This window comes from Lissotriton vulgaris, chromosome 5 (genome assembly GCF_964263255.1).
Source record: "Lissotriton vulgaris chromosome 5, aLisVul1.2, whole genome shotgun sequence".
NCBI classification, from domain to species: domain Eukaryota; kingdom Metazoa; phylum Chordata; class Amphibia; order Caudata; family Salamandridae; genus Lissotriton; species Lissotriton vulgaris.
The window spans coordinates 1,230,362,938-1,230,390,842 of NC_141693.1; the positions used below are offsets into that span (position 1 = coordinate 1,230,362,938).

Here is a 27,905-nt window from a genome sequence, read left to right on the forward strand (position 1 = left end):
TCATGTAGACGTTGAAAAGGGTGGGGCTCAGCGAGGATCCTTGAGGGACGCCGCAGATGACTTCGGTGGCCTCTGACTTGTACGGTGGTAGGCGGACTCTCTGTGTTCTTCCGTCGAGGAAGGAGATGATCCATTCCAGAGCCTTCTCCTGGATTCCGACGTTGCTGAGGCGCTGTACTAGGGCGCGGTGGCAGACAGTGTCGAATGCCGCGGAGAGGTCTAGGAGGATGAGGGCCGCTGTTTCTCCGTTGTCCATCAGGGCTCGGATATCATCGGTGGCGGCGATGAGGGCGGTCTCGGTGCTGTGGTTGGCTCGGAAGCCAGACTGTGAGGGGTTGAGGGATCCATTCGTCTCAAGGAAGGCGGCCAGCTGCTTGTTGACGGTCTTCTCGATGACTTTGGCTGGAAACGGGAGGAGCGAGATGGGGCGGTAATTCTTGAGTTCGGTGGGGTCCGCTGTGGGTTTCTTGAGTAGAGCGCTGAGTTCGGCGTGCTTCCAGCTCTCCGGGAAGGTGGCGGTGTCGAAGGAGGTGTTGATGATGTCTCGCAGGTGGGGTGCGATGACAGCGTCGGCCTTGTTGAAGACGTGGTGAGGGCAGGGGTCGGTCGGAGATCCGGAGTGGACGGAGTTCATCGTGCGGATGGTGTCTTCGGTGCTGATCGGAGTCCAGGCGCGGAGGGTGGTGGTGGTGGGTGGTGGTACGGTCGTGGTGTGCGTTGGTTGGTTGTTGAAGCTGTTGTGTATGTCCGCGATCTTGTTGTGGAAGTATGAGGCGAGGGAGTTGCAGAGGTCTTGCGATGGGGTGATGTCGTTGTTTCCTGCGCTAGGGTTGGATAGCTCTTTCACGATGTTGAAGAGTTCCTTGCAGTTGTGTGCGTTGTTGTCCAGCCGGTTCTTGAATGCAGTTTTCTTGGCGGCCCGGATCAGCTGGTGGTGCTTCCGGGTGGCAAGCTTGAAGGTGGTCATGTTGTCCGGTGTTGGTTCCCTTCTCCAGACTTTCACGAGGGCTCGGCAGTTCTTCTTGGAGCTCTTGAGTTCGTCGGTGAACCATGGGGCTTTCTTGCTGCCGGGTCTGCTGGGCGGGGTCCTCAGCGGGGCGAGCTCGTCCGCGCAGTTGCTGATCCACTTCGTGAGGTTGTCGGCGGCCTGGCTGGGGTTCGCTGAGTTGGCAGGAGGGTGCTGGCTCAGGGAGGTGGCGAGCTGGTCGGCTGAGATCTTGTTCCAGCTCCTGCGGGCAGCCTGTTGCTGGTGGTGGTGGGTCGTCGTTCTTTTGAAGGTGAAGTGGACGCAGCTGTGGTCCGTCCATTGAAGCTCTGTGGCGTGGCTGAAGGTGATGTCTGTGCTGGATGAGAAGACTGCGTCAAGTGTGTGTCCGGCGAGGTGGGTGGGGGTGGACACCAGCTGCTTGAGTCCAAGATTGGCGAGGTTGTCGAGCAGGGTGCTGGTGTTGCGGCCGTTGTTGTTCTCCAGGTGGAAGTTGAGGTCTCCCAGGAGGATGTAGTCAGCGGAGGGGAGGGCATGCGGGCTGACGAAGTCGACGATGTCCTCGCTGAATTGGGTGCGTGGTCCCGGAGGTCGGTAGATCAGAGTGCCTCTGAGGGTGGTCTTCGGGTCGGTGTGGATCTGGAAGTGCAGGTGTTCGGCGGTGGTAAGGGTGTTGTCGGTGCTGGTCGTGATACGGATGGTGTTCCTGTGGATGATGGCGATGCCTCCTCCCATCTGGTTGGCGGTGCGGTCCCTCCGGGTGATCTTGTAGCCCTCTGGGATGGCGATGGCGATGTCGGGAGCTGAAGAGGCGTTCATCCAGGTCTCCGTGAGGAAGGCAACGTCGGGGGCTGTGGTGTCGAGGAGGTTCCAGAGTTCGATGGCGTGTCTGTGGACAGAGCGGGTGTTGAGCAGGATGCACTTGAGGTGGGTGCTGCTGGAGTTCGACTTGGCGGGTGCTGGTGCGATGCAGGTCCGGATGCAGGTGAACTTGCAGGCGTGGCAGCTGAAGGGTCCGTGGGTGCGTCGTGGTGTGGCGTGGTAGCACCCTGGGAGTCGACCGGCGTTGAGTGCGCTGAGGTTGGCGGCGGTGTACGTCAGGCGGGTCGGCCGGGGTCTTCGGGGGCCAGGGGTCCTGGCGCTGGGCGCGGTCCGGTCGCAGACGGGCTTACCTTTGGCGCGCCTTCGGCGCACAATCGGCGCGCCCGCTGCGCGTGACCGCTGCGCGTTCGCACGGTCGCCATATATGGTGAAGTGCGCGGGTGGGCGGAGCAGCTGGGAGGCGGGAGCGGGGAGGGTACAGAAAGAAAAGGGGCGGGGTTAGCGGAGATGGCGGGAAGCGGGGAGCGGGGAGGGATGCGACGAGGGCGGCACAGGGAAGTCAAAAAACGGCACAAATGGGGCAAAAAATACAAAACTACAGGTAAACTTACAGAGCAGATAGACAAAACAAAGACAGGGACACAGGGCAGCAAACTAGCACAGACCACGCCGCTCGATGGCAGGGGGCGTGGTCACGCGGCAGAGCCGAGGCAGCGAGGCACAAGGAGAGGGGGCACACGCAGCAGCTGGTGGCCGTGCGGCGCGGGGGTGTCCTAGAACTAGGTCACACTCACCTGCGTCGCACGGTCGCCATATATGGCCAAGTGCGCGGGTGGGCGGAGCAGCTGGGAGGCGGGAGCGTACAGAAAGAAAAGGGGCGGGGTTAGCGGAGATGGCGGGAAGCGGGGAGGGATACGACGAGGGCGGCACAGGGAAGGCAAAAAACGGCACAAATGGGGCAAAAAATACAAAACTACAGGTAAACTTACAGAGCAGATAGACAAAACAAAGACAGGGACACAGGGCAGCAAACTAGCACAGACCACGCCGCTCGATGGCAGGGGGCGTGGTCACGCGGCAGAGCCGAGGCAGCGAGGCACAAGGAGAGGGGGCACACGCAGCCGCTGGTGGCCGTGCGGCGCGGGGGTGTCCTAGAACTAGGTCACACTCACCTGCGTCGCACGGTCGCCATATATGGCCAAGTGCGCGGGTGGGCGGAGCAGCTGGGAGGCGGGAGCGGGGAGGGTACAGAAAGAAAAGGGGCGGGTTAGCGGAGATGGCGGGAAGCGGGGAGGGATGCGACGAGGGCGGCACAGGGAAGGCAAAAAACGGCACAAATGGGGCAAAAAATACAAAACTACAGGTAAACTTACAGAGCAGATAGACAAAACAAAGACAGGGACACAGGGCAGCAAACAAGCACAGACCACGCCGCTCGATGGCAGGGGGCGTGGTCACGCGGCAGAGCCGAGGCAGCGAGGCACAAGAAGAGGGGGCACACGCAGCAGCTGGTGGCCGTGCGGCGCGGGGGTGTCCTAGAACTAGGTCACACTCACCTGCGTCGCACGGTCGCCATATATGGCCAAGTGCGCGGGTGGGCGGAGCAGCTGGGAGGCGGGAGCGGGGAGGGTACAGAAAGAAAAGGGGCGGGGTTAGCGGAGATGGCGGGAAGCGGGGAGGGATGCGACGAGGGCGGCACAGGGAAGGCAAAAAACGGCACAAATGGGGCAAAAAATACAAAACTACAGGTAAACTTACAGAGCAGATAGACAAAACAAAGACAGGGACACAGGGCAGCAAACTAGCACAGACCACGCCGCTCGATGGCAGGGGGCGTGGTCACGCGGCAGAGCCGAGGCAGCGAGGCACAAGGAGAGGGGGCACACGCAGCAGCTGGTGGCCGTGCGGCGCGGGGGTGTCCTAGAACTAGGTTTTTAGTGTGGGAGAGCAGGAAATTAGTGAGGGAGAGCAAGAGCCGAAATTTAAGAAAATTCTGGGCCCTAATTAACCACTCCAACCCGAGTACATCGAGCTTCGGATCGGCAAACATCCAAGAATCAGACTGGGCAACTTTCCTCAATGACCACTTTAGGCCACCAGAATACTCAGGAGCTAAAGGAAGCATCCCCCCAAGAGAGATTGAGACGGATTTTAGTAACATGCGGAGCATATCCACTGAATGTTTACACTCAGTCAGCGAGGATCTTCAGATGCCGCAAGAAAGGGTTGCCTCAGCTGTGTCAAAAGCTAGATCAGACGGAGCACCGGGCCCAAATGGCTTGCCACAGAGCCTGTTTAAATCCGACATAGCTCTCTGGTCAGGGCCGCTAACAAATCTTTTTAATTATGCTTTAAGAACTGCAACAATCCCGGACTCATGGCGGGGTGCAATAATCCACCCAATCTATAAATCAGGATCCCGCGCCTCCCCCAACAATTATAGACTCAGTGCTCTTTTGGACATTGAGGCTAAGCATTATGCAGGTCTCCTCTTGGAGGAGTTGAGGCTATGGGCAAAGGAACACAAACTGATACCGAAGAACCAAACCGGTTTTATTGCCAACTCCGGGACTAGGACCAACCTATTAGCATTGTCAACTATTGTCAAAAAAGCACTCTCAATATCTAGGTCAGTGCTTTGCTGCTTTGTCGACTTCAAAGCCGCGTTTGACAGGGTCCCAAGGGCGGCTTTATGGGAAAAGCTAAGAAAATGGGGGATCTCTAATAAACTACTGGAGGCAATCATTCAACTTCACTCTTGTACCTGGGTCCGGGTGAAGTTGGGGTCCGGCACGCATCTCTCGCGGAAAATCATGACACCTAGAGGTGTGAAGCAGGGATGAGTGCTGGCCCCCACCTTTTTAACCTGTTTATAGCGGATTTGTCAATGACACTGGATGAAACAAATAGTCATCCCCCAAAGGTGGGAGGAACAGCACTAAGTAACCTTTTATATGCCGATGACCTGGTTCTTTTTAGCCTCACTAGAGTCGGGCTGCAAAGGCTCCTTGACAAACTACTTAGTTACACGATCACGAACCAACTAGAGGTTAATTTAAAGAAAACCAAAGTTGTCCCCTTTGAAAGGAAATGGCATGTCGGTGGTGGGTGGTCATATAACAAGCCTTGTTACAGGTCACTCGTACAAATATCTAGGTGTTCACCTGGACTCTAGGGGTAATCTCATTAAACAGCGCAACAAGATCGCAGTTAAAGCTATGAACCTTGGGGTGTCACTAGCCAAGCTCACGAAAAATCTCTCTGGCCCAACTCTCTCCCCACTTTTGGAAGTCCTGAGAGCAAAAATTGGCCCTACCCTATCATACGGCATAGAGATATTTAGGGGCAAACTGAACACTGTCTTAAATCAACACACGACTAAAATCTATAAAAAGGTCCTCCATCTGCCAAATTCCGCATCTGCAGCACAGATAAGATTAGAGCTGGGGTTATTAAATTATGAGGCCTCTAACATCAGCGCATACTTAAACCTCTGTCATAAACTGAGACAAGCGGACCTAGGCACACTAGAATCCTTAGTCTGGCTAGAAATCACCCAGAAAAATCCAGGAGGTGCTTTTGGTCGCATTTTTAAGGACTCCATTCAGTAATGTCGGCGAGTGGCTTATGGGCCCTTAACCCCAGCCAGAAAGCATTCAAACCCGGTATTAAAAAATGTGTGAGAATGAGTTCACTCATTACGGACAAAGCCCTCTTTTCCCAACGCAGTCATGCTTGGGCTCTTGTAAATTCTTACAGACGGTTAGCCCCCGCCACTTACCGGTCTTGCACATACTCACTGTATTTAAAACGCAGCCTTATGGCTATTAGAACGGGTGACTGGCGATTTCTGCAAGATCTGCCCCCCTGGCGACGTATGGTGGAAAACCTAACCTGTAGAGGGTGCGGCAAGACAGCTGAAACTCTGTTGCACGTGGTCTGCCTTTGCCCAGCCCTTAATTCCCAAGGCAGGTGCAAACTCAAAGCTGAATGGAACAGGCTGGGTGTTCGGACCTGTAGGCAAGCCATCATTGTGGCTCTGAACCCCCGAAAATACAGATTTAAACATAGGATTAATAATTTTTATTCAGCAAGCATATCGTAACTTTATGCAAAAGAGGTCCTGCTAATGCTTCCCCCTTATTTTATTGTTTAAATCATCTAATATATTTCCACCACATCCTCAAAAGAAAAAAAAGGGAAGATCAAATGAAAAGAACATCATGTTTTTTTAACTTGACTGGCCAACACATTGAGTGGTACCTCTAAGAACACTGGTTTGTCTTTCATATGTACGATACCACTGACTGTCAGTGTAACAAAAATGGGGTGAATAGTTTTGTACATTACGTTTTAAATCTTTTTTCTTCTTTCTTTTAAAATGGTATGGAATTAGGAGGTCTAGGATGTGGAAGAGCTCTATTGTTATTATGGGTGTCTGATTGATCGCCTTGTTTTCTTTTTTATTTTAACAGTTTGTATACAATGTGAATTTTTTAATTTTCTTTTAAAGGTATCTGTGTTATATCTAAATAAAGATTATCATCATACACCAAGTATTGCACAAATCATTCGATTGTTTTTGCAGAAGAGAAAAGAGCTCAAGCATCTGCTCACAGGAGCAAACTAAAGCAAAACAAAAAAAAAAAGCAACTTCATGAGCTGCAAAACTACCTTAAATGGTGCAGTGCCTTAATTTCATCTCTGGAAAGCTGCAGTGCAACCTAGCTCAATTTCTTCCTTTTTCAAAACTGTTCAGGAAAAGATCATCCCCTTAGTTTCACACTAGGGAGCTACTCTATCTAACTTTTTCTTGGATAAGATCCGCACTATTCAGGCAGCCTTTTCACATGGTGATAATGAGACCGTGGTATCTGTCCAACCTCTAACTCCCAGGGCTGAACACTGCCTGGATGCGTTTAAGACAGTGGATCTGCAGGACTCTCTCAAAATCATTAGGAGCTTAAAATCTAGCTCACCCTTTGATCCCTGTCCTGCTAGACTGCTTGCCGCAGCAGCAGAAATGATCAACGCAGAGGTGAATAGCATTGTTAATTTAGCTCTCCCAACAGACAGTGTTCCAGCGGCCTGGAGTTTGCCACTTATAAAAAAAAAACATCACTTGATCCTCTCAATCCGGGAAACTACCAACCCATTTCCCTCTTGCTGGGGTTGGCTAAAGTGTGTGAGAAGGTGGTCAATAACCAACTCACCAAGTTTATTGAGAGGAAGGGTATTCTGCACCCTGCACAATCGGGGTTCTGGGCTGCTCATAGCACGAGTCGGTCCTGGTGAAGGCCATTCGGGAATGTCTGGACGCCGGCAGGAGAGCAGCACTGATCCTGCTGGACCTCTCGGCGGCGTTAGACACGGTCCTACACTCTCCTCTCACAACTCGCCGAGATAGTTGTGTTGGGCACTGCCTGGAACTGGCTTAGATCCTTCTTAGAAGGCGTGGCCCAACAGATCTGGATGCCCCCGTGCTCCTCTTCTACACAGTTTGTGCCCATGGGAGTTCTCCAGGGGTCTTGTCTTAGCCCCCCTTCTGTTTAATATTTATGTTACACGCTTCGTCTACTTGGCAGAGAGCTTGGGAGCCAAGGTGATGGCCTACGCTGACGATACCCAGCTGCTATTCACTTGGGACAATAATGAGGAGTCGGTTTCTTCCGTCCATCATTGCCTCATCTATTTTTAAATGGTTAGCAGCTGCGCAGCTAAAGTGCAATGAGAAGTCCGAAATCATCCTCTTTGGAAAATTTTCTCCTAATTTCCAAGAATCTCTTTGGCTGCCTGAGCTCGCGATGCCATCCTCTCTAAGGAAACCAGCTAAGAATCTGGGGGTATGGTTTGATGAGTCTTTCTTTCTCATACCATATTAGGAAGCTGGACAATAATTGTTCTGGCCTCCTCAAAACTCTGATGAAGTTTTTTCCTCTTCTCCCCCCAGGCAGCTAGAGAAACTGACCTGCTCACTAATTTTGTCCTGGTTGGGCTCTAGCCAATGCACTATACATTGGCATTCTGGGTTACCTGCTGAAAAAGCTGCGGGTTCTCCAAAACGCGGCGGCCAGACTAGTTCTGGGTATCTCTACCAGGAGCAGTGTGCAACACCATCTATATTCACTGCATTGGCTCCTAGTCGCGGAACGGGTCAAGTTTAAATCATTGGTTGTGGCTCACAGAGTGCTGCATGGGCTTGTCCCACTCTACCTACAAAAACGTTTTTCTTTCTATGTTCCATCTAGACAGCTGCGCTCCACATTCCTCCGCTTTGTGCAGGTTCCTCAATTCAAATACTAGAGGCTTGGAGGTAACTCATTGACAAAAAAGGCTACTGCTGACTGGAATGCCCCGACCCCTTGTCCTACACAATACTCCGGAACTGGTGATATTCAAGAAACATTTGAAAACACATCTCTTGGCTTAAACAGACACTTTCCCCCTTTTGCTGGTATCGCGCCGGGACACTTGTGAGTATCCGTGCGCACTATAAATTAAAATAACATAACTTTGCAATACAAATAAAAACACTGAAAATCTTGCTAATAAAGCCTCCTTTAAGTCCATGTAAAAACTGCCAAATTGGGAGGGATGGATTATCATTGCCACCATAGTCATCTGAGTGGTGGCAAGCTCTGTTCAGTCTCAAAAAGACAGTGGAGCCTCTGAGAGCCCCTCTGCAGTAGTAGTAGCAGCATGGGATCAGACTATGGTTGTATGTGGACAAGATGCACCGTAGTAGATTAAGAGAGTGAACTCATTTGACTAGTTGGATTGCCAAGTCAGTACAGGTGCATGAAGGCGGGATTAAAGCAAGTTTCAGCCAGGGTGGAAGTTAGCAGCACCAGAGATGGCGCTGTACCCTGGACAGGTCCAAATTTTTCAGATGACACAAAAGATGGTTCGAGCCACAGAGAAACGGAGATAGCTTGCATGAGCACACAAATACAGTGCTGCGAAGCGCTAGGTAGTAGAGGCAGCGTAGCAATTACACGGAGAAGAAGGTGGCAAGTATTCCATTTTCAGCTTTACAGACCTAGTTATGTCCAGAGCACAGTACATCATTATTCTGAACAGCCCCAGAGGAAGGGAGTGCATCCCAAAATGCATTGGGCAAATGGCTCTTTGAATAGAGCATCATACAAGAAAAGAGTATTATATTGTTATTTTTACATAAAGATATGCAAATGTAATTATTGTTTAGAAGATACAGGAGTGTTCTCCGTATTTAAATATATTTAAAGCAAATCAAGAATATTAGTAAAAGAAAATAAATAATGAGTTCAAAAGTCCGATTTACACTTCATTTTTTGCAAGGAATTATATATTCTTAAAGCAGTGCTCCTCTGGGTCCAGGAAATTAGTTATTCTTGGCCACACCAAAATTGATCTCACGCGTATGACTGACGGCATATGCACAAGAGAGGCACGCAAAACAGAGGATGGTTCTGCCAGCAGGAATCAGAATGGGTGCCCAGTGGATCCTTGGGGCTCGAAGGTGTGTTAGAAGTGTGCTAAAAATATGCAGCATGGCCTATTTAACGGTCCAACTTGCTACTGCATTGCCAATGGCCAGAGAAACTCAAAGTACATCAGAACCAACTGCATAATTTGCTCCGCAGTCAAAGAATTGGAGTGAGATAGATGGGTACATTTACAGCCTTGTGATTTCTCGTTTGATAGAGAGTGGCATGATGGGGTCAAATCCTGCTTCCCATTCTTCTGCTTCGATTTACCAGAGGGCTTCGACAACAAGGTGGACTTCTCGGAAGAGCGGCCTCAGTAGTAGGTGTGCGCCCTGGATCCTGTGCTTGTCAATGTGCAGCTGCGTGGTCCAAGATTACCTTAGGGTGCATGAGGCCACACACCGCACAACTTGTTGTGCCCCAAATCACGCACCAAAGACACAGCATGTTGGTCCATGATCAACATCTGTTTTCTGCAGTCACAGTATGGTTTGAAGCCTGCTTTTTTAGGAGGGGACATCATTCCCTTGCACACTGTACTTTGTTCTGAGGTTCGTTGAAAACTGATGGAAGTGGGAGCAGAGCTCCTGATCCAAATTCAACAGCAGGGAATGAAAGGATAGGACGTTGGAGCATAGGGTTGCTACCTAAATGTGACTATTAGGTCACTCCTGAGGCAGAATGAGGCCTATGCAGAGCCGCCCGTGTCACCTAGAATGCGGAAGCACTGCTATGAATTGCTTCCAGATCCAGTCTGGTGCATGGGGAATATTCTAAAGATGAAAAATCTCCAGTTAGAAGTATCTACCAAAAAAATAAAGCACACAGCATTCATTTTATTTATCAAGCAAATCTAAACATGGTGTTCCAGTCGTTCCTTAAAAGAAAAGTAACATTGGGAGATTGATGCTTTTGATGAAGCCAGCCACGGCACCTAGCATAAATTAGATTGTAAACATTTTTCTTACAATTCCAAAATGTCTTTCTGGATTCTAATAAACAAATCAAGGTCTTATCAATATTACTTGAAGCCAAAGTGCATTGAAGTGGTAAATCGAGTTAATATTCCTATAGTTGAATTCCATTTCACTTAATGATAAAGAAGCGTTCTGGGGAAAGTTAAATAAAAGGATGAACAGATGTCAGAGTATTGAGGGTCTGTGCTCAACGTTCTAGGGAGGTCTGCATCAAGCATTCTATCGAGACCATCGGCCACTGGAAGCATCCATTCTGATCTTTAGTCTAGTTGACCAGAGGAAAAATTGTAATAGATTCAAGCTGCATAGCTGGAATATATACATTAACCCATACTTACATTTTACGGATTAAGGACTATTGAATATGAAACGAAAGAAACTGACAAAAGATGCTTAGTAACAGATTTTATTTGAACCTCACTCCCATCTGCCTGAAAAAGGGTAACAAAAGGTAAAGAGAAGAGGCATATGACATCACAATGTACTTAGGATAAATTCATTTGTAATTTCTAGTTATAACACTATAAAATCCCCACAAGCTCATTTGTGGGCTACATCTTAACGCACTGCATTGCTATGTGATCAGGAGAAGCTGTCCACTTATGGGAGAATTCATCTAATATTTCATGACAGAACTTCAATCCTGTTGGTAGCAAAACTATGCCCTGCAACACCCAACAATCTCCAACTAGCCATGCATAGTTCTTATGCAACAATCAAACATTGAGAAGCCCATACAAACTCTACAATCAAGTTGCAGCTCTTCTTGAGCAGTGTTCATACTTTCTGGAGGAGTGTATGTGGCTGAAGATGTAAAGGGGAGGTGTGCAAGGAAAGCATATGAAATTCACACATTCAGAAACATTTGTAACTTTTCTCTCAATTCCATAGTGTAGTATGCAAGACTGACAAACTAGTGGGGCAATGCAGACTCAATGAAAACAAAACTAAGCGCTAATGAAGGAGACCATTAATGATAAAAGTTTCAAAAAGTCACCTTCAAAGATATTTCACCTTCTCATTAGTCACACCTTCCACCGCTAGTTATGACAGTTATGGACCTCTAACTCGGAGAGTTAACCTACCAATCAATTCCAGAAAATCTGGTACATGGTGAGATCCAGATGGCACGACTACTGTGCCCAGAAGTTTTGCTCACATTGCTACTGTTTTACATTGATGGAAACCATTCGGATTAGCTATTGCTCAACAAATTTGAGCAAGTGCAAAGTACATATCAAAATGCCTGCCTTTCCACAGATGGCGGTACCTCATTCCTATCGTGTGCAAGATCATTGTTGCAAGGCTGACTGGGGAAAAAGCTAGGAAGAGGCAAGAATTAATTCTATGGTTTGTGCCTTCTTTTGTAAACTAACTCCAGCTCACTGAAGTATCATCGCCATAAAAGTGTCACTGTCACAGTGAATTTCAATATAAAAAATAAAGTCACACAGTAACCGGATGTGCCATACACACTGCAAAGATGACGGGGCAAGTCTCTCTGTGTACAAAGAATGGACTCAATCATGCTATGTTACGTACTTCAGTAGAGGAGTACTCGGGGTGAGGCAGCTTTTAATGTTCAAATTCCAAGGAGTGATGGAAGCAAGCATCAGTAGCTTGGATTACTCATTTTTCGGTGCTGAATTTAGACCACGACCCCCCTCCCCTGGAGATTTCTGCAAAGCTGCAGGTAAAGCAGACTCAAGTTCACAGTCAAAAGTTTTATGGGACAGGTGAACACCCAGTGTCTTTTTGTATTTCTTGCTCTGTACAGGAAGTTATGTAGTGGAGACCTGGAATGACATGAAAGTATTTCCTTGGTGAAAAGGTCCAACTGTGATCGGAGTCTTCCATTAGCAAAGTCTTCCTTCAAATCAGCTCTGCTAATGTAAGTTGAAGCCTTCACGACTGCATACGAGCAAGAGAAACATTACCACGTGAAAGGCGTGTGATGAACCTGGCCAATGGAACTGTCTGGGTTCCATCCAGAATGCGTGCTTTTATCTGTCTTATAAGCCAATAGCCTGTAGCACTCTTCTCTCACTCTCGTTCAGGTGCTCCGAGAAGACAGTAAAGCAAGGCTGCTGAGCCAACTGACATAGGAAGTCAGTCAAATAAGCCTGAGAAGAAAAAGAAAATGGTGAGCTGGCAAACATTCCAAAAACACAACAGGCCCAAAAAGCTGAAAATTATGTAAACAAGCAAACCATGTCCATGCTAGTTTGGATTCGTGAAAGACTCTAATATAGCAGATTACTGGTAAAAATAAAAAATCATAAGGAAAATCCACTTATAGTGCCTCATTCATGGATATCTATACTCCCTCAAAACTGGCAAACCCTTTTTTCACATTCTAGGAAATTCTAGACTTTAAGCAACATTAGAACTTACTTGCAATCTGCTATTATAATTTTTTTTAAAATTATCCAAAACCTCTCAATTTCACCCCAAAGAAACTTAGTTGATTTTTCTAGCACATTTCATTTTAGAATACGGAAAACATTTCCACTTTGGCCAGTTCATGCAGATTTTACCTGAAAATACTGCTGCTGCAGCAAAAAAAAAAAAGGCTGGGGGTAGCATGCTCTGCAGTTATTTTTCAATAAATGACCAAAAGACAATAAGAAATCACCAAGTATAAACATTCACCAATACACACAAACAGAACCATGGAAACACTACGGTTGCATTTCAAACTTCACCTCCAGCATCCTACTTTACATAGGAGTTTTGTAAGGCACAGCAAATCATCAATGCCACTGTAAAGTGTTGGAACAAAAGAGAAACAATTTATAATATTGAAACTTCAGAGTCCAGCCAGATTCAATGACGTTATTCTTCAATCACTCCCAGGATGATAAAACCATTTAAGCTGGCTTTTAGTTAATGGTTTCATCATAAGGAGTGTCCTTAACTGAATGAAGGCTTAGGTGGTTTCAAAGTTTCAAGTCCTCGACCTCCAAAGATCTTCTGCCCATACTGCAGCATCATATAGGGACGTTGACGGATTAAGTGAGCAGAGGAGGATTGCAGGTTGCTCGCTTTGGGTATTGTGGTATTTCTGAAGGTAACTAGGACAGCGTTTTAAATTTGATTCTGATGTCAACTGTAAACCAATGGACAATTTTCAAGGCTTGCTTGATGTTGTCCAATTTCACTAAATGCAGACACAATGGCTGCCTGGTTTTGCTCTCTCTGCAACCAGGTCAGACAGGTTTTTGTGAGAGGCCATCATAGACTGCATAAGAGTAGTCTAGATTGGCCATGGGCCCTGCCCAGTTGTATGTTAATACTACTACATCACCCAGGCATGTATATCATTATTTTTATCATTATTACATCATCCAGTACATCAATCCTACCCTGTAACCTTTAATTAATTGCAAATCATTTACTGTTACTTAAAACTAGTGTATCTAGGATCCTTTACCTACACATAAAGCATACAGGGAAACAAGAACAATAAAAATAATTCACTGTAGCACCACAATACTGCCATACAAATTTGAACCTCTCTCAGCCAGCCGAATCCCCATCCTCGCACCATCCCTCCTGTTTAATTCAGAAGGCAGCAGATAAGCGCCTATGTTTGTGATACACATTATCAAAATCATTACTCATTAGGGGTGCATATCCCACCCCGATGGTCATTTCATTTTCCCCAAATCTAGGCCCATTTCTTTGGGCACCCCCTGTCCTCAGACTTCTCTCTCCGCAATCATGCGCCAGTCCATGTCTTTGTTCCAATCATTCAGTTGCGGAGCCAATTCAACCCTCCATAACCATGCAACCCCCCCCCCCCCCCCCCCAGATGGCCGTGAGATATCCCCAGGTTGCATGACCTGCCTGTCCAAGCGTTAAACTGACTCCTCCGTTGACAGATGAACCCAGGGATTGATAACAATCAGTTTCACTGCCAAACAGTATTTTTGTATATCGGACAGGGCTGTCCTGCAGTCATACCAGCCTCCGGTCAGTGTTTTGGTGCCTATTTGTGCAGGGCCTCCATCCCAGAGTAATGCACAGTTTGTGCTCTCGATGTCTTGGAAGTAAAATGTCAGGACTGGGTAGAGTGTATTTTAAAGTGCATACAGAAAGCCACTTTGTACTTTTTGAATTAAATTGTGTGATAAATTAAAAGTGATTTGGTTTTACTGAGTAGCTTAACCCAAACGTAATCATTATTAGTTTAATATATGGTGGTACATTTTCCTCATACTAGCCGGTTAGAAATGGGGTTTGTAGTTGGCTAGGATATGTACCTACTCCAAGCAGAACCCACTACTATAGTCAGAATAAGTCAGTTACACACCAAAGATTCCCTGCGCTCACCCTCTAGTAATTTGGTGCAGAGAAGGCAGGCTTGCCATCAGAGGCAATGTGTAAAGCATTTGCCCAACACACTCACACAGCAACACAATAAATACAGCACAAAAGAATCTCCACACGGGATTACATAAAAATATATAGCATATTGTACAAAAAAACAGACCAAAACAACATGAATCATAAATACTGTGCATCCAATGTAATGACTCATAGTACTCGTTATCCTGGACAATGCACGGCAAAAACAACATTTATCAGTAAGCAGTGCTTAATTTGTGCCGGTGCTTTCCGGTGCTTAGCACCGGCACTTATTTGACAGGGCCGGGGCTATTGAAATATGCTCTGGTATGCGATGAACCTAGAAATGATTCTAAATAAATGTACTTACCTGTTCTGCGTAGGCTGCATGTCTGCCGTGGATGTCTAGAGACTGAGAGCGGCCGACCACATCCGGGCACAATTTGCTAGCGCCTGCTCTGCCAGTCCACACATGGTGAAATCAGCCGCTCCGGCGGAGATTGTTTATTATTAGAGATTGCTCTTCTTTCCGGCTCAGAATATCTAATGGGCAAGATCGTTGTCAGCCTGACGTCACCGGGCCCAGTCAGGCTGTGTTACACGTCGGCGCGCTGGGGACGTCACATCCTGTGTGGCGTGCCAGTGTAGGAGGAAGGAGGTTGAATTTGCGCGCCCACAAACCAATCCATGGCGCTCGCAGCATCCCACTGCAGCTGCTGGCAGGACAATTTGAACGGACTATCAATGAGGAAATCACACAAATACAGGTTTGCCATGAACATTTGCTCTTTCGCTCACCTACACACTAATTCATAACAACTATACACACTACACACCTCCAAAAACACACAGAAAAGCTGCCAAACACACAGTTTTACTAACACACTGTTAAAACGAACAAACACACACAATCACATTTTCAGACGCACCAAAAGCATGAAACACGCCCAACACACACACACACGGTCACATACGTACACCTACTACGAGAAACATATTCACAGCATTTTGCCTTCTACAGTTTCGTGTGTGGCCTATTTATTACGCGAGTGTATGACAAGCCTAGGAGATTCAATGGCCAGTCTCTCACCAACCTGTTATATTTTCTTTCGAGACTTTCCTGCTGTAAATGAAGTCACATTAATTCATGTTCGTAGGAACTCTGTGTACAACACTATCTCATCTGCGCATGTCTACATAGGGCTGGCGGTCTGAGAAGTCGGTCGGGCATATATTGCAAAGTCAGCTCTGCAGCCTTTTTTCGCGAGCTCCCGCGGGGCCTGCTATGTATTGTGCAGTCAGTTTCAGAGTTTTCTCTGACCACAGGGTGATGTTTATATTGCTCACTAGGCTTGCCCTGGGTGTTCGTCATTTATCCTAACCCCAGAGCTTGTTTATATGGGGAGTGACTGGCACTCAAAGCCTCAGAAAACGGACGAGACCAGAAGGTAAGGCATCTGGACACAGCATAGCTGCCAAGAGCTCAGATTGCTATGTGTAACATTTCCATAATTTTTGATATTATGTGTTTCCCTCCTCTTCATTACTTTATTTCGCTCGCAAAAAAGTATCACTCATATATGTGGAAATGTCACTCATAATTACACAGAAATTATGAAATGTCACACATAGCAATCTGAAACCTTGGCAGCTATGGCACCGGCCCGGGCCGCAGCGTGCTGTCAGCTGTGCTGCGCCCTACCGAATTCAGTTATTAACGCAGCCGACGGTGAAAGAGTCAGTGACCCTGTTTGCGGCAGCCGCCAGAAGTGCGGACAGTTAGTTACTGGAGGACGGATCCCATCTCAAATAGGATACGTGAGTGATGTAATATATATGCACAAAATTCAACCTTAACACATAATTTTATCCGCTTTCATTTTACCACGTCATGGTGATAATGTTGAATAGGAAGTATTGCTCCTGGACTGTCAGCCATTTGTTTTCTGAGTGCTAATTGTTAACACAGTTGCCTTCCTGCCAGCTTAATGCAGTCGTGGATTTACGCTGCTTCCTTTGAGACGTAGTTTGAGCAAGGAACGATTTTGTTATCCCTAGGCCAAACGTATTTTGTCGGATACTGTTCAGAACAGGTTTGAGTTTGATCCAGTTTCAGCTCTTTCATGCCCTCCTTGGCCATGTCACTTACAATGCACATGTGTACTCTCCAAATTATAAATGTGTTTTCATCAAATATTCAGGGATAGTGAAGTGTGTTTTCAATATTGTAGTACAGCAGCTGACAAAAAGTATTGTAAATAATCTCTGTGACCATTTCCTGTTTTGAATATATGAGGTCGTGTTTCTATCTAAAAGAAGCTTTATGAATGTTACATGGTGTGTATGATCAAAGACCCACAGGGCCAAGAACTGTGATTAATTCTTCTGGTAAAGGTATCGTGGAAAGACACATATGTAGAAAAACCTGACAAATGCCAGTGTGATAAAGTTCCCAGTGGAAGGATTCAGTTTTGTACGTGTGGTAAAGAGACTGACGTGTGGCAAATGTCTGTGTGGTAAAGTAAGTCACTGGGTGGGGATCTCCCTTGTGCTGCAGGGTACCACTGGGTAAAAGTGTGTTTAAAGTGTTAATGGACTGCATTGACAGCAAGGATATCTGGTGTATGCACAAAAGTACATACTTGCATATCTCGTGCTGTTACCTTTTGCACCCTTTCCTGATCTGACCTTTCTGTCTTGCTTTGTGTTTCTTCCTTTCTGAGGTGCTTATGTAAAGAGCCAGGTCTTTAGCTTCTTGTGGAACTCGAGAAGTGAAGTGGTGGCTCTGAGGTGTTAGACTTGTGGATGTGGGAAGAGCCAATAAAGGAAGAGGGTAGGGCCAATAACAGAAGTGGGCGGGGCCAGGTATGTGGGTGTGTCCTCCCCCCAAACATTTGAGCACCTGCACTTCATTTTTTACAAATTAAGCACTGTCAGTAAGTACTTAGCAAGTAAAGCCAACATTTTAGGGTAAATCAGAAACAAATGTAGGGGACACATGGGTACAGTGCACCTGCACTCCTATTACATGTCATGCAGTATTTACGGTAAAACGATGAGCCCCTTTGGGATAAACACAGATGTTAAACCGAAGGCCGCAGTAGCACCTGCGCGCCTACTACACAAGATGATGTAATTTGATATGAAATCCTAAAGCAGTCTTGCCTCTATATAAAGAGTTATCCCACTCTCGGGCCCTATCCTGAGGATTCCCCACTCTGAATCGAGCCACAACAGACCCCCCCCCCCCCCTCCCCGTCAACAGAGGAGACACCAACTTAAGGACTACACAAGGAGACCTTGTTGGGTCTCTCACTATCAATATACCAACGTCAGCAAAATAGACTTTGCGGGGAGAGCACTTGCTTCTCAGGCCAGGGGTGGTCTTCTGGCCGGGGTAGCCCAGCAGGTACGATCCTTGTACTGTGCAGGCTCCAACTCTCCCAACCACTGCAACGTCGCGGCCCCTAGGGGTCAAGGTGTCGACAGAGCCCCAAAACAGTGTCACTCTACCATGGGTGACAAGAAAGCGATTAGGGCAGGCTTATCCTTTGAATACCTAGGCGAACTCACCTCCAAGGGCACCCCACCCATCAAATTACACAACATCTACCATCCTCCTGGAGAGCATACCCTTTTCCCTGAAGAACTAACAGACCTAATAACACGATTCTCCTTGACAGACACCAAAGACGTGTTCATGGGTCACCTCAATATCCACTGGAACGACCCAGAAGACTCCACTGTCCTGAACCTTTCCAACCTTCTGGAAATATATAACCTCAAGCAACTCTGTAATAAACCAACTCACATCAAAGGTGCAACACTTGGTGTGATCATAACAAACAACAATCTGATCTCCTTGAGAGAGATTACTCCCATTGACCACCACCTCATTATGTTCAAGATTGACACACTTTCCAGCCTCCAACCTATTTGTGTTGTCAAACCTAAAATCTTAACCAGAAACATCAAAGAAATACCTTTATCTGAACTTGAAGCCAAGATTCATCCCCATCTTCAACTCCATCCCTGATCATGGACAGCTGATGACCTCACTTCTCACTTCAACTCAAGAATGACAGAGGTCTTAGACCAAGTAGCTCCTCTCAAACTCAAACAGCTGAGGAGAATCAAATCAAAACCCTGGTTTAACGTGGAGCTGAATGATGAACGGTGCCAACTCAGAAAACAGAAAGGTCCTGGAGACAAAACCCCTCGTCCCTGCACCTAACACATCTTAGATCTAATCGACGATCATACAAAAAACACATCTTCAGTGAAAAGGCATCTTTTTTCCACAGCCAACTAGATCTGGCGAAAAATAGACGAGAATTCTTCAACATTGTTAAAAGCCAAACGAACTGCACTCCCTCTCAAGAAATCAAAGACACCAATGAGCGATGTGAAGAAATTGCCACCTTCTTCACCAATAAAGTCTCTAAAATTGATCAATACTTCTTACTAACTGCTAACCCTCCTTAACCTGCCCCCCTTCAACCTCCCTGGACCACTCCGAAAGAGCTCTTAACAAGGACAATCAGACCTACCTCCAGCTAAAAAACAATGCGCATTGGTCCGACTTTGAGCTAATGTCGGAAAACAAGGTCTTCAATATAATTTCCAATCTAAAACCTTCCTCCCACACCATGGACCCCCTCCCTTCCACAATCATAAAAGAACTCAACCACACCCTTTCCCCTTTCTGGACTAAAATCATCAACACCTCTCTCACCTCGGGCTGTGTCCCAGACTCCCTTCAACTAGTACAAATCACACCCATTCTCAAGAAACCTGGGGATGACCCTAATGATCTTAACCTCAGACCTATCTCTAACCTCCCATTCCCTGCAAAAACATTAGAGAAATGTGTTCTCCTCCAACTCAATAAGCACATTGATGAGTTCAACCTCCTTGATGCCTTTAAATCTGGTTTCAGAAAAGGCTGTAGCACGGAAACAGCTATGTTCAACGTCGCCGACGACATTCACAAGGCCCTAGACGAAAGTGATGCCTGCCTACTCATCCTTATTGACCTATCTGCGGCATTCGACACAGTTAACCATCCAGCCCCTTTGGAGACCCTGTCGAAACGGTCCGGCATTAATGGCACAGTACTAAAATGGTTCACCTCCTTCGTTCAACACCGCTCGCAACAAATTAAAATTAACTCCTGTCTCTCAAAGCCAACTAAAGTCACACTTGGTGTCCGGCAAGGCTCGATCCTCTCCCCGTCCCTCTTTAATTTCTTCATGAAGCCCCTCACAATCATATTGAAAAAAGCCGGAGTGAATTTCAGGATCAAGTCTCCCAGCGACATCCAACTCATCAATACCACCCTAACCGAGATCCAAACTTGGTTCTACGTTAACCACTTAAAGATCAACCCAGACAAAACGGAACTAATCCTATTCTCTCCAAAATTTAACCATCGTCCAATCCAAGAGTGGCTCAAGAATCTGGTAGCCCTAAACTGCCTCTTACCCTATCAGACTCAGTTAAGTCTCTAGGCATCACCCGTGACAAGAACTTCTCAATGGAGGCTCACATCAAAAACTCTGCAAAAAGTGCTCTCTCTCTAAAACGCCTAAAGAAACTGAAACCTTTTCTACCCCGCGATGACCTCAAGACAGTAGTCCAATCCCTGATTCTCTCTAAAATCGACTACGGGAACGCCATCCTTACAGGGACTCCGAAAGCACACCTAGCCCCTCTAAGAGCAGTGCTGAACATGTCCGCTCGACTCATATCAGGAGTTAAAAGATTTGAACACATCACTCCAGCTCTCAACTGCCTCAATTGGCTTCCCATTGAAGGGAGATATATCTATAAATTGGCCTGCATCACACACAAAACTCTTCACTCTCTTGACACAAACTACTTAAATAATAAACTGAGTAGAGCAGGTCAATCCAGAACACTAAGAAGCTCCAACTCACTCCTTCTCATTCCTCCGAAATTGAAAAAGAAAACCACCCAATACCGATCGTTCTCTGGCAACGCTCCCATGATATGGAACGCTCTCCCTGGAGTCCTCAGATGCAACCCTTCCTTCTCCTGTTTCAAAAGGGACCTGAAACTCCATCTTCTAAACAAATACTTTCATGACCAAAGTCAACTAACCTAGTCTTCTTTATCAGAGTTGTCTCCTCTCTCTGGACATTCATGGATAGTAGGTGACCGGACTATGTCACGCTCGCCTTTTCATTTATTGTTGTCTCCTCCGCTGCATGGCATATTTTTTGGCCATGCTGTATTTTTTGTTTCCATGGTTTGCTTCCTTGCTGCCGGCCTACTATGTAGTGTAATGTCATTCTGCTGTTTACTGTGTGTATGTAAAGCGCTCTGATACTTAAGGGATAAGCTAGCTCATTATAAAGCTTTTAAAATAAAAATAAATAATTAAAAGGCCTCACAAAGCCTGTTTGAGTGAGCCAGTAACTTTGTTCGGGAGGCTGCGGGTGTCAGGACCCATGTCGCTATAATTTTGCCCCAGCGTGGAAAAGGAGCGGTGACAGCCGTGCTGCACTGTACTTGCCAGGACAGGATCTCCTTTCGGGAGTACAGGGACCTCTCGTGGATACGCTGGAGGTGGGGCTAGCCGTACCACAGCAATCCTGCTCTCAGTAAAGCGACGGCCAGCTGACAAAAACTTTTACTATTTCACCATAAAGCGATCACCCATGACGCTCTTTCACACAACAACCACTTAAACGTGAAGGCGCTGAACAGGCAGGGCAAGTGCTGGATTCTAGGAATGCACTTGATCCTGCAATGCCATCAGTGCTCGGTGCAGAGCAGTATGTAGGGTTGGATTGCTCCTTGTCACAAGGTGATCTGCCACACACTGGTTTTTGTCACAAAAGCCCCGTGCCGGGCTCCTCCTTTGCTGAGTCCCAAGGCAGGGCAGACGGGGGAATCGTTAAGGGCCCTGTGATTCTATGATGGGGTGGGTGGGCAAGCCAGCAAACCCCTGGAGGGCACAAAGAGTGGGTAGGCAGGCTAGCAGGCCAGCACATAAAGCAGGATTCAAAGTGGTAGTCCCTCCTGCAGCTCAGCACAACAAAGCAGGTCCTCCTACCAGCACACCAGTCTTCCGGCAATGTGAAGATTGTAGAGCGAGCAGTGCCTGGTTACATGTCCATGCAGTATCTAACAACATGGGGTCAGAGCCCGTATACTAAAAATTGTCTTTGATGAAGGGATAACTTCAAAGGAACCCTTAGAAGTATGCAAAGCCCTTTAAACCCAGCCCTCGCTCCATACGATCAGTAGTGAGTAAATGAACCCTATGTGTAAGGGCAGGAAAACAACCTATACAAATATAAATGTAAAGTCCCTCTCCCAGTCTATTGATGTATTCCTTGTCACACACAACTCTTCTTGTATGGTGGCTGTCTGGAAGGTATGCACAAAGTGTAGCTATCACCTAGCGGAGACATGTATAGCAGTCAGGCTGCAAAGCACAAACAGTCATAAGCACAGAGAAATGCCCATGCTCTAAAAGTGACATTTCTAAAATAGTAATGTAAAATCCAACTACACCGGTAAGCAGGATTTACCACCATTTTTAAAAAATAGCAATGCCACTCCTTTCTGACCCGAATTACCACTTAAAACTATATAAGGGAATTCCGAATGCTAGCCTATGAGAGGAGTAGGCCTCACAGCAGTGAGAAAAAGAATAGGCTGGTTGTCACTACCAGGACATGCCACACAAAGGCACATGTCCTTTCTTTTACTTACACAGCACTCTAGAGCCTACCTTAGGGGTGACCTGTCTGTAATAAAAGGGGAGTTTAAGGCTTGGCAAGTAGTTTTAAATGCCAAGGTAAAGTGGCAGTAAACTGCGTACACCTGAGATAGGTTTGGAAAGCTGCTTTGTGGGTGGTACAAGCAGTGCTGAAGGCTCACTAGTAGCATTTAATTTACAGGCCCTGGGTATATGGTACACCACTTTGCAAGGGACTCTATGTAAATTAAATAAGCCAAACAGGTGTAAACCAATCATATCACGTTTAGAGGAGAGAGAACATGTATCTAAAGGAATGTACAAGTAACAGTTCAAGTGAATTTAGACAGGAGTATCGATTTCACTTTTTTAAAAAAAAGGCTGCAGACGGAATTAGTCTTGATTCTGGGGGTAAAGCGTTCCAGATCCTTGGAGTCATTCCTGAGAAGGTACGATTATATGTTTTCTTCTTGGAAAAACGTTGTGGTTTAAGTAGAAGACTATCCAAACTCCTGGTAGATCTGTTATCACTCGATAATACTAGTTTCTACGCTAGGTACCTCAGGGTTTTTTGATGCAATGCCTTATGAATCATACAAGCGATTTCTAGGTGGATTCTGGCCTCAAAAGGGAGTCAATTGAGGGTCTGCAGGTCAGGTGAAATGTGGCAGTTTCTTTTTTTGCCAGTGACTAGTCTAGCAGCTGTATTGACTGCGGCTCTCAGCGGAGCGGTCGTTGATTTAGGAAGGCCACAAAGAGCGACACTTCCATAATCAATTCTGGGAATTACTAGAGTTTGGACTGCCTGTTTAAAGTCATTTGCGGGTATGAAGGGTTTCAGATTTCTCAGGGTATTTATCTGAGAATGTGTTCCTTTAGTTGCAGTGCTGATATGCATCTGCATATTTAGTTTAGAGATTAAGAGGAATTCTGTCTTTAGAGTGTTTAGTTTTAAGTGGTTCCTAGCTAGCCAGGTTTGTGTCTTTTGGAGCGTAGAGTTAAGGGACTTGATGTCTTCGAGAGAGTGGACCTTAATGTAGAGCTGTGTGTCGTCGGCGTACATGTGGTAATTGATATTTGCGGAGTTGAGAAGCTCAGTGAGTGGTTGCATGAATAAATTGAAGAGTATTGGGGTGAGGGAAGATCCCTGGGGTACTCCCAAGGTGACTGGGGTGGGGTTCGATATGGATTGGTTAATCTTGAATCTTTGTGTTCTATTTTGGATGAAGGAGGTGAACCAGTTTAACACCGGACCAGATAGTCCCATGCTTTGCTTCAAGAGATCCAGTAGGTTGTCGTGTTTGACTGTATTGAAGGCTGAGGATAAGTCCAGTAAGATTAACAAACAGGCTTTGTTTTGATCCAGTATTTATAATGCGTCATCTATTATGTGGGTCATGGCTGATTCGGTACTGTGCCCGGCACGAAAGCCTGATTGGAATTGATCAAGAAGGTTGAAATGGTCTATGTGGTTAGTAAGCTGCATGTGCACACATTTTTCGAGCAGTTGGCCAGGGTTGAGATGTTCAATATTGGGCGATAGTTGTTCAAGTCTGAGGGGTCTGCTGTTATTTTCTTTAGGATGGGGAAACCTGACCGACTTTGAGGATGTCTGGGATGGCTCCTTGAAGAAGAGAGGTATTTATAATCTTAGTCCATAGGGGTACTAGCAGTGGAATGAAGGTCCTTAAGTGGGATGCTTGGAGAGGGTCAGTGAAATGATTGGAGGGATTCAAAGTTGTGAGCGTGTTTAGGATAGTTTCTTCGCTATAGTAGTTGAAGGTGGTCCAGGAGGCGTTGTTCTTGAGGTCGAGCCTTGTAGAGCAGTACAGCGGTGTCCCAGGATTGGACAGCGAGGAGATTGAGTGTGGGTCAGTCAGGGATAATAGGTCATTCAGAAGGTCAGTCTAAGTTTTTGTTGTAAAAAAGGAGGCAAGATCTTTGCAGTTGGGGAGAGTGTCGGGATTAGTTTGGGGGGAGTGTGAGACATCTTTAGATTGTGCTTTGATTATTTCAAATAGTTTTTTGGAGCGGTTTTTTGCTTGGTCTAGTTGTTTCCATATAATTTCAGTTTTTGCGTGTCTAATCCTTCTGTAGTAGGCATTTCTGGTGCTTCTTAGTATTTTGAATTAAGGCAATATCAAATCAAAATATTCCTACCAGGAACTTGGGTCCCCAATGTTGACTGGTGAAAAGTTAATAGATTATCCTTCCCCCAGTGTTATGTGGGAAGTCACCTCACCTCACCCGGCACCCGCTCTGGAAAAATGAGGCCCCGCTCTGTCCGTCGGTACCTCTCGCCTGCTTTCCAGTCAACATTGGGGACCCAAGTTCCTGGAAGGATTATTTTGATTTGATATTGCCTTGCTTCACTTTCACAAAAATATTGGTTTCACTGACATTGCAATTGTTATTAGATCACGGTCCTGAAGAAAGCTGGATAAAATCAATCCATATAGCTGAAACATGTCGACCACTCTGCACTGCGCCTTCACATTGTCATATTCTCAGACTATGTGGTGTCATTTTAATCCATCGCGATCATCCGCATAGTCCTTTTTTAATGCCCACAGCCCACTTCGCGTAGTGTCATATATCGGCGGCTTCCACTCCGCCGCAACTCCGTGAACCCTCCGGTCAACGACTTAAGGACCCACCAGCCGTCGTTCTCACCACTCGTTCCCAAGTAAGTTGGAGCTCCAACTGAGACCCACGTTATCCTTTTTAACGTCGGGTTCTTACCCAGCTTAACCGCCCGTTTACCCTTGTTTCCATAGAGATTAAAGATTCCACACGACTTTGACACGTAAGTGTATAACGCCGACTCTTTTGCATCTCCCCGAACCCACACCGCTTTTCACTTGATTCACGTTAGTACACGGGTTTATTAAATGGGCATTTCACGTTTTTCTGCTAATCACTCAATGTTAATGTTTTTTATGCGAATGCAAGTGTATATGTTATACTTTGGAAGGTAAAAGCGTTTTTTTTATGCTTTCAGAACTCCTTGACAAAGGGCAATCTATGCCCGAAATGCATTGGAGTATTTCTTTGGAAATGTTGGTTAACATATTACCACAACGATGGGATATATAAATTTTGGAACTTGTGAACAATTATGCAAATAACTTTTGATCAATTGATGAATAAATAATCAACCTTCAAAAGCAACATTGGAGTCTGTCTCTACCTGACGAACCACAGTGTGTGCCCTTATGCAAGGATGCGTTTACTTCCCATGTAACGCACACAACCAGTCATTTCTCCCGACGTACACGGACGGTTACGTCTCTTGCCGGAGCACCCGAAACCACAACTAAAATCAAAACAAACATAAGAAATCAAACCAAAACTACTGCTGTGCGCCACGCTACCCATTTTCAGCGTCATTTTAATCTTAACACTGTAACAGTGCCTATTAAACATACTTTCTGTTACAGTAGTTATTTTTATACTTTTCACTCACTTTCCACATAGCACTGCACACCATCACCACCTAATTGAAATATATTGTGGCTAGAGGTCTACCTTGGAATCCATCTCTGCACCATCACTTGATGGGTTGGGTGAGACTTGGATTTACCATCCGTATCCCACGTGACGATATTCCGCCACAATGGTGGTCTGATGGGAGTTTTTCAGCCTCATGTAATTTCTGGGTGTTTCAAGATTCCTTTTAGTTCATAGTTTCAGTACAGCACACATCCTGTTTGACTTTATATCTCTTGTCGTAATATGGGTTATGAGATATTGAGGTCGTTAAACTAACCCACACAGACCCCCCTACCTTTTCTTTTTTCTAGCACCCAGCGTTTACCCCTGAATCTCGTTTCCCTTTGAGCTGCGTCCATATATTCTGTAAGGGTCTCTCTAAACTTAACCTAAGCCGTTATTGTAAGGGACACAGCCAGGTCTGCCTCCAGCAACTTAAGGTCCATCTCAAGCTTCGCTCTTTGGGCGAGTATGTCCTTGAGTACACCCGCCCCTTCGCTATGCAGAAGCCACAGATCGTAACCTTAAACGCCTCCCACACACACCCTACATTGTCCACCGATACTTTAATACGTGCAAAGAAATCCTGTATTTCCTCCCTCAGTTCTTCCTGAAATACCACATCCAGCAAGTTAGGAGCATGCAGCCTTCAGGGGCCACGCAGTACGTCCAGGTCTGAAGAGAGCAGCGTAATCTTAACAGGTGCATGGTCTGAATATGTTCTGGCCAGATGCTGCACTCGATCTATTGCAGGGCCCAACCCACGGGACAGCAGCAATTAGTCCAGTCTCACCCATGACGCAGCTTGCGCCGTGAAGTGCGTTCCCTCCCTTGCGTGCGGATGCATGTGACGCCAGGCATCAATCAGCTGACATTCAGATATTGTGTCACAAAGTGTTGTGCGTGCTTTGGTGTAATGATGAGGGGCAGGATGCGACCGATCCATGCCAGGGTTGAGCATTACATTGAAGTCGCCACCCCAGATAATATGATCTGAGCCCATTTAAAATATCTTGGCCCAAAGCGTAGTGTAAAAGTGCGGGTCGTCTACATTGGGCCCATAGCAGCAGGTCAACTTGACAGTCACAGATCCCAGCCTTCCCCATGCCAAGCAGTAACGGCCCGCCGGTCCCATGATGCCCCTGTCAGCTGAAATGGCACCAGCTTTTTAACGAGTATTGCTGTTTGAGGAGTAGGATGAGAAAATTGTATGTGAGGTCCATTTGCTCGCAAACTTACTAGTTCTTTGTGGTGTAAAGTGCGTTTCCTGCAACATGACTGTGTATCTTGTGTCTCTCCAAATACGCCAGAACATGCCATTTTTTCCTGGCATCCCCCAATCCCCTGACGTTCCAGGTAATAATATTCAGTTTCCCTCTCTTGGTCAGCCATTCTCCTGGACACTTGCTGTTGCTTCTCTGACTACCCAAAGAAGACAGTCCCCTCACATACCTCAGCCCAGAATTTTTGTTCTAGCGCACTGTGGATGCATAACCTCCAACTCATTTGCTAACCACCTCACATCAAAGAGGGTAACATTTTTCCTGAAAATTAGCATACAAAAAACAAAACATAGCGAAAGTCCCCCCACCTCCACCCACTGAAGCAACCCCAACTTGCCAGTACCACATTCCTACCCGCCCCACCCCCATTTCCTCCCCAACAAGATCAACTCTACAGCCCCTGCAATGAGCATGCAGCGGACAATCCCGGGGTCATTCCCTTCGGGGGCCAGGTCTAGGTGGCAACACTGCTACCCTACGCTTAGAGGGTCATCCGCGGTCAAGACCGCCTGGCCTTTCCGGGCAGAGGGTGCCCGGCGAGCTTCTATTAGCACCCAGTATGGGTCATCATTCAAATAAGAAGCATTCCCTATATATAACTGCCTGTCAGTTAAGGACTCACGTGACCCAGTATACAGTTAAGGCGTCTATTGCCTGCAAGTATTGTCTCCTCATTAAGAGCAGTCTTCTGCTCTCGCCGACTGGGACTTCTGCAACTCCACTCCGGCATCCTCAGAACGATGCATTTTCTTCACTTTCATGAGGAAGTCGTCCACTTGTTGTGGTTTGGTGAAG

At 46.5% G+C, this 27,905-nt stretch overlaps 1 protein-coding gene across 1 annotated transcript in view; it reads right to left on the bottom strand.

Moving 5' to 3' along the window:
* Positions 1–10,643: 10,643 nt before the first annotated feature.
* IPO9 (importin 9) overlaps positions 10,644–27,905 on the bottom strand; it is a 429,396-nt gene continuing 412,134 nt past the window's right edge. Inside the window, exon 24 of the mRNA XM_086923071.1 lies at positions 10,644–12,376. Within this exon, the coding sequence (XP_086779197.1) occupies positions 12,266–12,376 (111 nt within the window). The 3' untranslated portion in view covers positions 10,644–12,265. The remainder of the gene's footprint in view (positions 12,377–27,905) is intronic.